The sequence below is a fragment of the Geotrypetes seraphini genome, chromosome 4, assembly GCF_902459505.1.
Source record: "Geotrypetes seraphini chromosome 4, aGeoSer1.1, whole genome shotgun sequence".
NCBI lineage: Eukaryota > Metazoa > Chordata > Amphibia > Gymnophiona > Dermophiidae > Geotrypetes > Geotrypetes seraphini.
Window position 1 is genome coordinate 203,236,917 of NC_047087.1, and position 12,761 is coordinate 203,249,677.

At 44.5% G+C, this 12,761-nt stretch overlaps 1 protein-coding gene across 2 annotated transcripts in view; it reads left to right on the forward strand.

Annotated features, from left to right (window-relative positions):
- NOLC1 (nucleolar and coiled-body phosphoprotein 1) overlaps positions 1-12,761 on the forward strand; it is a 184,936-nt gene that overhangs the window by 99,380 nt on the left and 72,795 nt on the right. The window contains exon 1 of one of the 2 annotated variants that reach the window (XM_033942767.1): positions 10,630-10,872. The exons of the other annotated variant lie outside the window; for it this stretch is intronic. Within the exon in view, the coding sequence (XP_033798658.1) occupies positions 10,762-10,872 (111 nt within the window). The 5' untranslated portion in view covers positions 10,630-10,761. Of the gene's footprint in view, positions 1-10,629; positions 10,873-12,761 lie in introns of those variants that run through there. 2 annotated transcript variants of the gene reach the window in all.

A 12,761-nucleotide genomic window follows, 5' to 3' on the forward strand; every position in this document is an offset into this window, starting at 1 on the left:
CATTTGGGCAAGGGGCATAGGGGAGGGCAGGGAGAAAATTTGGTGCTCATCCATTTTGGGCTCAGGGCTACTGCCCACATTCCCTCCTTCCCCATTCCCCCATCAGCTGTCTGCTAAACCAGTGTTTCTCAAACTTTTCAAGCCAAGTACCCCCTAAGCCTAACAAATACCAACTGAGTACCCCCACCCAAGCTCCGCCCCTGACTCCACCCCCATAATAGTACTAATTGTAATGCAATTTCTTCCATCCATTTTTCATATACACACAATATAATCTTATTAATACATAATGGTAACCACAAAATTTAAAAAAACACAAAGCACACTGTATGCACAGAAAATGTTAATTATCATTTATATTCGGGGGGGTTTCAAAGAGGTCAAGACAGATGACTTTAGAATATGCAATGTCACCTCAGTACAACTATAGATAAATAGACAAATATAGTGCAAAACATAAGACAGTAGATATAAATTCTCAAAACTGACACATTTTGATCACTAAATTGAAAATAAAATATTTTTTCCTACCTTTGCTATCTGGCGATTTCATGAATCTCTGGTTGCACTTCTTTCTGACTGTGTATCCAATATTTCTTTCTTTCTTCCTCCTACATGCTTCCTCTCCTCCAGACCTCATTCCATTCCCCAACCAACATCCCTCTCTGTCCCTCCATGAGTCCAACTTTTTCTTCCTCTCTCCTTGCCTGCCCCCTGCCACCCAACACACTCCATTCCCTCCTCCAACTTTTTCTTCTTCCCAACTACCCTACCCTCCCATCCTATATCTTTCCCTCCATCCCCAAGGTCCACCATCGCTCCCTTTCACTTCCCAACTGTCCTCCCTTCAAGTGGCTCTTTCTCCCTCCCTCCACACCACCCCGTGTCCAACTTCTCTCCTTTTTTCATCAGACCATTGCCCACCATCTTTCCAAATCTCCTCTGTTTCTGGACCCCTTCACATCACCTCCCCCTACCCCCAGTCTGGAACTTCTTTAAACTCCCCCCTCCCCCCCGTACTTCTTAAAACCAAAAAGCTAACTGGTCCAGAGGGCTTCCTCAGTCAGCATGCCTTTCACCTTCTGATGTCGCCCTGTCTTTCCCGTCCTGCTGACAAACTGACCAAAGTGCTGCCTGCGGCCTCCTCTGTGCTTTCTTTATGTTGTAATCCGCCCAAGAGGAAACAAGAAGTTTCATCATTGGGGTGGTCCGCAGCAGAAAGAAAGCACGGAGGCCGCAGACAGCGCTTCGGTCAGCTTGTCAGCGGGACGGGGAAGACAGAGCGACATCGGACCAGTACCGAAAGAGAAAGGCATGCCAACCCACAGGGTGCACCCAACAGCTGTAGGGCCCAGGGCAGTTGTCCTGTTTGCCGTCCCCTAATGCAGTCCCTGTGTATCAATGACATCCATCACCACCAGCTCACCTTCAAACTTTATTTGGGAGGAGGGGTGTATCCTCAAGGTTGTGAGCATTTTAAAATGCATTCTTGTCCTTCAAGTGTATTACTCTTCACCCTCCACTTTCTCCTTTCTGTCCTGAGCCTGGGTAGAGACACAGAATAGCAGAAAAAAACCTGAGAAAGACAATGGGATCCACCATTGGCCCTTGGGAAATTGGAAAAAGATGAACAGAGTAAGAGGAAGGAAAAGGAATGAGAAAAAGGGAATGAAAAGAGAAAAAAGTAACTAAAGGAATGGATATAGACAGATGAAAAGGAGAAATCTTTGGTAGGGAAGAAATATGATGTAGTGAGAGTACGGTACCGTATGAGAAATGAATAAAGGAAGTGGAGAATAAAAAAAACCATGAAAAGTAAAGTCAAAAGATAAAAAGGAGAGCAGAAAGAAATAATAGGTAAGAGAAGATTCATTATGGGCATGTGGACTGGAAATAGTTTTTGAATTGTTGCTCTATAAGAACATAATATAAGAATTGCCATATTGGGATAGACCTAGTCTTATCCTAGGAGTAAGCAGTGGATTTTCCCAAGTCTATCTTAATAATGACTTTTGGAATTTTATTTTAGGAAATTTCCAAATCTTTCCAAATCTGCTAAGTTTAATGTTTTAACTATATTCTCTAACAGTGATGCTGCAAAAGAGGAGCAGAACTTGTGTGTGACAGTATGTGATGATCTTAAGGTGGACAAACAGGTTATAAAGGTGACAGCGAAAGCTAGAAGGATGCTTGGGTGCCAGTAGGAAAAAGGAGTTATTGATACCCCTATAAAAGACTCTGGTGAGACCTCATTTAGAATATTGTGTACAATTCTGGAGACCACACTTTCAAAAAGATATAAACAGGATGGAGTCGGTCCAGAGGAAGGCAAATGCAATGTTTGATGGTCTATGTCATGGGTAAGCAATTCTGGACCTCAGGTCAGGTTTTCAGGATATCCACAATGAATATGTATGAGATGGATTCGCATGCACTGCCTCCTTGAGATGTAAATCTATCTCATGCATATTTATTGTGGATATCCTGAAAACCTGACCTGGCTCCGGCTCTCGAGGTCTATGTCATTAGGTGACAGTCTTAAAGATCTCAATATGTACACTTTGGAGGAAAGGTGGGAGAGGTGAGATATGATAGAGACGATTAAATACCTTTGTGGCATAAATACACATGAGGCAAGTCTCAATCAATTGAAAGGAAACTCCAGAGTGAGAGGACTTAGAATGAGGTTAAGAGGTGATAGGCTCAGGAGTAATCTAAGGAAATACTTTTTACAGAAATGGTGATAAATGCATGAAATAGTCTCCCAGTAGAGATGGTGGCGACAAAGACTATGTCTGAATTCAAGAAAGTGTGGGACAGGCACATGGGATCTCTTAAGGAAAAGATGAGGTAGTGGATGCTGCAGATGGGCAGATTGGATGGGCCATTTGGCCTTTATCTGCCATCATGTTTTTATGTTTCTATAGTAACCTAGGACACTTTCTGTGTCTAAGTGCTTTGAAAATGAGTCCTTTAATGTATTTCTATTCAATAGTGCTCTCTGCAGTTAGTTAGTCTTTGATGCTCCCTCTTGTTAGCTGAAATATATTTGTTTTAATTCATGTAGCAAAGAGGTCCTGTTTTTAAAGTGTGGCTACATTTGCATTTGATTAGAAAATGTAATACATACTAAGTGCAAAGCCTTTTTAATTCTTTAGAGATGTCCCCCTGTAACCACAGAGAATACTTCTTTGCCTTCTGTTAAATGTATTCACAGTTAATACAGATGCATTTACCATCTCCTATTTAGGAAGGAGTACCATGTTTCCCCCAAAATAAGACACTATCTTATATTAATTTTGGGCCCAAAAAAAGCACTATGTCTTATTTTCAGGTAGGTCTTATTTTTTCATGTACATTGATCATCTCTCCCTTCCTCTCCTCTACCCCAATTCTTCCTGTTTCCTTTCTCTCCCCATGTGCAGCATCTTTCCTCCCCTCTCACCCATCCCCTTGTGCAGTATCTTTCTATCCCTCCCTCCCATCTCCCTGTGCAGCAGAACCCTTGCAGCTTTTATCCCTCCCATCCCTTATGCAGCAAAACCTTTGAAGCTTCCTCCCTTCCTCCCATCCACCTGTGAAGCATCTTTCTATCCTTCCTATCCCCCCTGACGCCGCTGCGCACCCCCCCCCCCCCCGTTGATCCTTTCATCTCTCCCTCCCATCCGAATCCAGACTGCGAGCCGAAATACCAGGAAACAAACGGCAGCATCGGCAGCACAGCCTGCCCTTCTTACGTCCAGGCGTTCCTTTGCTGCATCACTGATGATGTCATCAGCAACGCGGCACGGAACGGATGGGCATGAGAAGGGCAGGCCTTGATGCATCTGTACTGCCGATGCTGCCATTTGTTACCAGGTATTTCAGTCTCGCGGTAGGAGTTTGGACGGAAGGGAGAGATGGAAGGGTCTGCGGGGGGGAGGGGGGGGCGGGCGCGAAGCGCTGCTGCCAGTAACTAGGGCTTATTTTTTGGGGTAGGGCTTATATTAAAATAAGCCCTAGCATATATTTTTTTGGGGTAGGGCATATATTATGATTTTCGGGGTAGGTCTTATTTTCGGGGAAACATGGTATGTGCATCCATGAAGACTGCAATGCATAGTCCACACCCATTACTTGCCCATAAGCAATCCATATCTCATCCTGTAACAGGCTATGCAGTTGGCATGCATTAATTTTCATGATCTAATGGACGGTTAAGTGTGAAACTTTAACACACTTTAGAAACAGGACCCCTTTGTTACATGAATTAAAACAAATGTATCACAGCTAACAAGAGAGAGCTCCAAAAAGTACTAGCTAATTGCAGAGAGCACTGGTGAAAAGCAACACATTAACAGGAAAATTTTATAAAGTTCACCAAAACTTAGGCACCTATATCGGTGTGCCTGGCTGAAATTCTGTTTAGCTGTGGTTAAATCTTGTTTTTATTCTTTTAAGACAATTTTGTTCAATTCGTTCTTTTAAGAACATAAGAACATAAGCAGTGCCTCCGCCGGGTCAGACCACAGGTCCATCCCGCCCAGCAGTCCGCTCCCGCGGCGGCCCAAAACAGGTCAAGACCTGTCTGAATCATCAGAAGGGGCTCCCTTGCCACCTTGGTTTCCCATTTAAGTCCTGCCTTCCTATCGAAGTCCTAGCCCTCCGGTCTTGCACATGCACGACCAGGTTAGTTTATACTCATTACCTGATTTACTTCCTATACTTGTGTTACATCCCAGCTCCTCCCTCAGTATCCCACGATCCCTTTATCCCTCAGGAATCCATCCAATCCCTGTTTGAATCCTTGTACCGTACTCTGCCTGATCACTTCCTCCGGTAGCGCATTCCAAGTGTCCACGACCCTTTGGGTGAAAAAAAACTTCCTTGCATTTGTTTTGAACCTGTCTCCCTTCAGTTTCTCCGAATGCCCCCTCGTATTTGCTGTCCCCTTCAGTCTAAAGAATCTGTCCCTATCCACCTTCTCTATGCCACTCATGATCTTGAAGGTCTCTATCATATCTCCCCTGAGACTCCTTTTCTCCAGAGAGAAGAGCCCCAGCCTATCCAGCCTCTCGGCGTATGAGCAGTGTTCCAGCCCTCTTACCAATTTCGTTGCTCTCCTTTGGACTCTCTCAAGTACCGCCATGTCCTTCTTGAGGTGCGGCGACCAATACTGAACGCAGTATTCCAGATGTGGACGCACCATCGCTCGATACAATGGCATGATGACTTCCCGTGTTCTGGTTGCTATGCCCTTATGATGCCCAGCATCCTGTTGGCTTTTTTCGAGGCTGCTGCGCACCTGAATCTTGATTTAGATTCACAAATGATCATTATTTATTCTTATTTTATCAAATTTGGATTATTGTAATAGTATTTAAGCAGGTTTTCCTAAGATTCAGATTCGTACATTGCAAATTATTCAAAATACAGCTATTCGTCTTCTCTCTAATCCTTCTTGATTGCTAACTAAAGATTAGGGGCTCCTTTTATCAAGCTGCGCTGGCGGGGTTAACGCGCACGATGTTTCATCACACGCTAACCCCTGCGCTGGCCAAAAACTACCACCTGCTCAAGAGGAGGCGGTAGCGGCTAGCGCGGCCAGCGGTTTAAAGCGCGCTATTACGCACATTAAACCATTAGCGCGACTTGATAAAAGGAGCCCTAGGTTTCTTACCTCTGCTAATCTTCTTTCTTGTAAATATCCTCTGGCGTCTACACCATAGGGTTGTTTATCTCTTCCAGCCTTCAACTATAGGGAACTTAAAACCAATTTATAGCCCCTCCTCCTGTGGCCATCTCCTGTTACTCACCCTGGAATTCCAGTCAGTAGACAAGCCAGGTAGATCTATAGCAAATAGGAAACACGAGAAAAGAGAGGGGGGATGCGGGGACTCCCCACTACATATCAACTCTGCTCATGAAAACGATTTCAAACACTTAGGGCTCCTTTTACAAAAGTGCGTTAGGGCCTTAACGCGCAGAATAGCGTGCACTAAATTGCCGTGCTTGCTAGCCGCTACTGCCTCCTCTTGAGCAGGTTGTAGTTTTTCAGGTAGCACACGCTAATCCGGTACGTGCGCTAAAAACGCTAGCGCACCTTTGTAAAAGAAGCCCTTAGAGCCCTAAGGTCAAACTTTGCATAAACCTCAAATTTGAACATGAAACAAATTGAAAACAGTATAAATTTGGATAAAGACACAGCCTGAAGGTTCAAAAGATGGCAACCACCCAGAAACCCCTCAAACCTTACGTTAAGGAAAAAATATGGGATTCTCAGCGAGGCTAGTCACAGAAAGAAATTCAACTTACCAGTTATTGGTCTGGTGATCTGTGAATCGGACAGAAAAACGGGAAGGTGTGTAGACTCCAGAGGTTATTTGCAAGAAAGAAGATTAGCAGTGGTAAGAAACCTAATCTTTCGTTCTTGTACAATTCCTTATAAGTCAACACCATAGGGATGTATCAAAGCAGTCCCAGCACATCGGGGGGGGGGGGAGGCATGAACCCACCGCCAGGACTGAACTCCAAAAGCTGCATTTTGCTTTGTTGCCACATCAAGGCAGTAGAACTTTGGGAAAGTATGGAGAGAGGTCTAAGTGGCCGTCCTGCAAATCTCCTCAGGAGAAATAGCTGTGGATTCTGCCTAAGAGGAAGCCATTCCTCTGGGAGGGTGAGCCTTCACCTCAAGGGAAGGATTCTTCCCCACTGACACATAAGCAGCAGAAATTGCCTCCAGGTATCTCAAAAGGAGACGCCTTACGTCCAGTGACCCCATAACACGGGCCTTGGACTTGGAGCCCGATGGAACAAAAGCGGGCAACCGAACTCCCTGAATGACATGGAACACTGAAATCACTTTCGGAAGAAAAGAAGGTACTGTCCTCAAGAGGATTGCAGCATCTGTGATGCGTAGAAAAGGATCCCTGCACGAAAGAGCTTGGAGCACCGAAACTCTAAGTGCAGAAGCGACTGCTACAAGGAACACGATCTTAAGGCAAGATTTTGCAAGAGTTGTTTTAACAAAGTTAAAAGTTCTGAAGTTAGAGTACCTGATGGTGCAGGAGGGGCCTCAATAGGTACTGTGGGAGGATCCTGAAATTCCTATGAGGTTGAGCCACCATGGTCTGAAAAGTCAGACTCCTCTGAGGAAGTACGTATGCAGTGAAGTCTGGATGTCCTATGATGTTTAGAGGGTGGAGAGCCATGGTGTCTAGATGTGTGCTTCCCGATGATATCATCAGTGCCATGTGGGGTAATTCTTTGACACCGTGAAAGCTGGTGTCTTTTAGTAGACGGTGTCGGGGATGGAGTGAATCACGGTTAACCCAAGATACTGGAGAAAGGCTCTTCAATGTTGAATAGGCAGCCTCGGCACCTGAATGGATATAGGGCTGTAATGGAGGCGGAGCCAGACATGACATCAACGTTGACTCTGGAAGTGGAGATGGTTTGATGACGTGCCTCTCCCTATTCCTATGCCTTGAGGTAGTAGGTTGTGAGGGAGAGTGAGTTAGCTTAATAAAGGAAGCATGCTATGTAATGTAATGTAATGTAATGTAATGTAATGTAATTTATTTCTTATATACCGCTACATCCGTTAGGTTCTAAGCGGTTTACAGAAAATATACATTAAGATTAGAAATAAGAAAGGTACTTGAAAAATTCTTATTTTTATTATTATTATTATTATTATGTCTTACAAGGAGCCTGCCGATGGCTAAAAGAAGACTGTTGTATTGTAGAAACTGGCTGAGTTGAAGACTTGTGAGGTAATTCTTCAATTTTTTACTGTCGAATCTTCAATATTTTAGGGTTAATTTTTAAACATTGGGTACACAAATCAACTTTATGTGAAATCCCCAAATATCGAATATATGTTGTATGGGGGTCTGTGAGATACATTTTATGAGTTCATAAATTGCACCGTTTAAATCCCGGTTTCTTGTTGGTCACAGTGAAGAGTAGGGATGCGAAGTCAAATTTGATTATTAGCGTGATTTTGAAAGAAAAAAGGTAATAAGTGACTAAAAGAACTAAACTGACAGGGAGGTGTGGACTCCTATAGTTTATACTGTATAGAGTAGGCGGAAACGCTGACACAGGCACAGAAAGCTTTCTAAGCTTTCCATTAGCCAGGTCGGTTCTGTCACCATGATGTCACCAAATGTGTGGCTTAAATGAACAGCTGTCCATGGAGAACTTCATTTTCTTAGATTTTCCAACATATTTGCTTGGAGACCTCCCCTACACTTCAACCACAGTTGAAACATATTTCCTTGTGAGAAACAAAATTACCACTCACAAGGATACTTTGGAAAGTCTTTGAATAAAGCAGATGATTTTATTTTCTCTCTGGCCAGACAGGGTGTCCAAATGCAAAAAGAGCCTGATACTGTTTGGTCTAAATAACTACATGAACAGGCTACATCCCACCTCAGTTCTTATCTCTATCTTCAGAGGAGGCCAAGGAAAAACAAACTACCAAACACAAAAGCATAAGTTAAACATTCAAGGTCTTGGGAGCATTTTGGTGTCTTACTAATTAGTAAGAAGACAATCAAAAGTCTCACCCAAAAACAAGTGACTGGCCATTTTATTGGGATAATGACATCATCAATTAATTCATTATTAAACATGCATAGTTGGTACATCTTCCAATTACATTACAAATTGCATACTTCAGCAATATTCTATTGGTTCTATTCAAGTCACATGGTTTCCCTAGCAACAATAATGATTCAGTTATCACATGCTACTGAATCACAAGACATCCCATTGTGACATATATGTTACAGAGTCAATGTGATCTCTAGTCTGCTTTCAGGGAACAGTACAAAATATGTTAGTTCCTAGGTCAGCGTGACCCTCTACCGTATGACTCCTAGCTAAAATTCAACTGCCATGTTTGGGTTATCACACATACTTTCCAGACATTAAACCAAATATTTAGCTCTCTCTTCAATGGTAAAATAAAAATATGTACTCTGCGCACTGTCTATGCTGGGTCAAAAATCTCTGAAGCATTTCTATCAGTCAGCTCCATCTTTTTAATTACATTACATTAGTGATTTCTATTCCGCCAATACCTTGCGGTTCAAGGCGGATTACAAAATAAGTTATCTGGCCATTTCCAGAGGAATTGAAGAGAAGAGCGAGTTGCTTCAGAGAACTGGGATGAGTCTTGCAGTGTTAGTTTGTCTTCAAGGATTTCTTGACTAGCATGGTTTTTCTTTCTTCTCTGAATGATTTGTAGGCTGGGGTCGTTATCAGTAAATTGGAGAGTGTCTTTTCAGGTTCCCAGGCAAGGGGTGTACATAAGTACATAAGTACATAAGTAGTCGCCTCCGCCGGGGCAGACCAGAGGTCCATCCAGCCCAGCGGTCCGCTCACGCGGCGGCCCATCAGGCATATTGCCTGGTCAGCGGTCCCTGACTAATTTTATTGCCTACCTCTACACTTATCTCTAAACCTTCCACTGCTCTTATCTGTACCCCTCAATCCCTTTGTCTTCCAGGAATCTATCCAGGTCATCCTTGAAACCCTGTACTGTGCTATTTCTTATCACGGCCTCCGGAAGGGTGTTCCATGTGTCCACCACCCTCTGTGTGAAAAAGTACTTCCTTGCGTTTGTTTTAAACCTGTCCCCCTTCAATTTCATCGAGTGACCCCTTGTTCTTGTGGTTTCTTTCAAATTGAAAAATCTGTCTTTGTCAACCTTTTCGATGCCCCTCAGGATCTTGAAGGTCTCCTCTGAGTCTCCGCTTTTCCAGGGAGAACAGCCCCAGCTTCTTCAGTGTCACATACATATAGAATTATGGGCCCCCCAACTTATAGCTGCTTAATACAATTATCGCCATCGATACAGTCATCCATTTTATAGTTAACAAATTTCTTAGTCCCTCCTTCCTGCTTGCTCATTGGTTAGAGCAGTAGCAGCTCACAACCTATCAAAAGTTTCCTTCTCTACTTCCGTTTTCTCCTCCTCTTGTTTACCTCTCCCCTCATTTCTGAGACCACCAACTCTGTTATTTCCCATATATGGTTACCCAGTTCTCCCATCATGTGCTCATTCTCCCCCTCCCCCCCCCCCCACCCCCTTGCTACTGTTGGGTCCTTCTGTTTGTTACTTTGACAAAAGTCCTCATGTAATAATGCTGAGGTATTAGTTCTCAAGGCATTGTTTTCTCAGGACTGTCTCATCCCCCCTCCCCTCTTCCTTCCTCAGCAATTTACCAGTTCTTTTTCTGCAGACCTCTGCAGTTTGCAATAATTAACACTGGTTTATTCAGTTAGCTTTACCACACTAGTGTAGCTGTTATATTATCTATTCCCTAAATTATGGTTTAATACCTTTCTCTTACTGTCTCTATATATTATTATATCCTGAAATAAATAATATATTAGTATATATTCTAGGAGTTATTACATTTCTCACATTCCTGTAACCTCTTTTACTAAAGGTTATGCACCAAATGCACAACTATTGCTTTGGAAATGTTTGCTTTGAATCTGGCTGTCATACATTAAATCTCAACGCTCGCTACGTTCACCACAAACAGCCGAAAGCGAAAATAAAGAACGCAGAAAACGTCTCGCGCCTCACGAATAAGAGAGGCGGTGTTCTCTGTCTCCCCTTCCGCAAACGTAGAATGGAGGCGCGGAGGGGGAGGGGAATGTGCGTGCGTTGCGTCTCGGCGCATGAAGCGTCATCCGTGTTTACGTGCGATGCGTCAGGGTGAGCGAAGCACTGGTTGAAGCGTGCGTCGGGCAGGGAGCATGGCGGAGTCGCGTGCGGTGCCCAGTGATCTCTTCCCACATGTGCTTGCCTTTCTCCGGGACAACCATTTCCCGAGCGCTGCCCGGGAGTTTAGTAAATCTGCTGGCGTGGTGAGTGTACACGCGCTCGGAAACGCTAGCGTATGGAGGCGGTAGTGGAGTTGGGAGCAGGCAGCAGGAGAGGGGGGGGGGGGCGAGTTGGCGGTTTGAGTTCAGTGCATGCGATTGGGTTAGAAGAGAGGCCGAGACATAGGTACTTGGGGGGGAAGCGAGTTCTAAAAATGGACTTGCTGGAGAGCAGAGGTGGCTTTATGGTGTTATTCTTACATGTGGAGGCATGAGACGATTCTGTAGAGCATCATTAGTTTTCTAGTGTGATTTGGATACTATTTATGCCAAATGTGCAGGGATATTAATATTATATGTTTCTTGTTGGGGCTTTCTGAACGTATAAATCGAAAAGAAGATGGTACCGTGTTTCCCTGAAAATAAGACACTGTCTTATATTAATTTGGGGTCCAAAAAACGACTAAGGCTTATTTTTGGGAATGTCTTATTTTTTTCATGTACAACAATCATCTTTCTTTTCCTCCACCCCAATTTTTTCCTTTTTCCCCCTCCCATGTGGAGCATCTTTCCTCTCCTCTCACTTATCCCCTTGTGCAGCATCTTTTTATCTCTCCCTCCCGCCCATCCCCCTGTGCAGCAGGACCCCACCAACCTTCTCACCCATCCCCTTGTGCAGCAGAACACTGCTGACCCTCCCACCGCGAGACCGACCTACCTCTTCTCCAAGGCCTCCAAAAGCGGCAGCGCTCTGAGTGGGCTGCTTCGTGGCCTTCCTTTTGTCATGCCACTGATGATGTCATAGACTCACTGGAGATGCTTTCTTGCATGTCTCCCATGACCAATGATTTTCTCCTGTGCACTCCCCGATGACTTGAGCTGCTCTCCTGCATGTCACCTCACCCCCATGACTGACTACTCTTCTGTACACCTCCCTGATGACCAGTGCTGCTGCTGCACTATCCTGCCGCCACCATAGCTTTCTCCCTACCAGCTCCGGTGCATAATAAAGACCTTCAGTAGCTGTTGAGCTAAGATCTCTCTCCACCGACGTCGGTGCTCTGTCCTGGGCCGATGAGGGTCCTTGAGCATCTGTATATATTCAAGATCTGCCGGCTTCTGCCCCTTCTGAGAATCTCAGAGAATGCAGGAACCAGCAGGCCTTGACCATGCACAGATACTGAAAGCCCTGCACTAGATCAGCATACACTACAGCGGTAACAGCTTTCGTCATCGTTGTGGGATCAGCTTTCTTGAGCACCAACAGTAAGGCTCTCTATCTCCATGGCTGTCATACAAGCATTTGGGTTGTGAAGCAATGACTAGGTGCCCAGCTGCAGGTGAAGCCCCCGAAGGAGCAGGAGCCTGCAGAATGGGTGGAAGTAAATAGTTCATAGTTGGGCGGCTTCTTACAGAGTTATAAGAACATAGGAATTGCTGCTGCTGGGTCAGACCAGTGATCCATCCTGCCCAGCAGTCTGTTCACGCGGCAGCCCCTAGGTCAAGGCCAGTGCTCCAAATAAGTCCAGTCTCACCAATTTAGCATGAACTTGTCCAACTTTGTCTTGAAACCCTGGAGGGTGTTTTCCCCTATAACAGACTCCGGAAGAGCGATCCAGTTTTCTACCACTCTCTGGGTGAAGAAGAACTTCCTTAAGTTTGTACCAAATCTATCCCCTTTCAACTTTAGAGAGTGTCCTCTCATTCTCCCTACCTTGGAGAGGGTGAACAACCCGTCTTTCTTTACTTAGTCTATTCCCTTCAGTATTTTGAATGTTTCGATCTTGTCCCCTTGCAGTCTCCTCTTTTCAAGGGAGAAGAGGCTCAGCTTCTCCAATCTCTCACTGTACGGCAACTCCTCCATCCCCTTAACCATTTTAGTCACTCTTCTCTGCACCCTTTTGAGTAGTATCGTGTCCTTCATGTACGGTGAC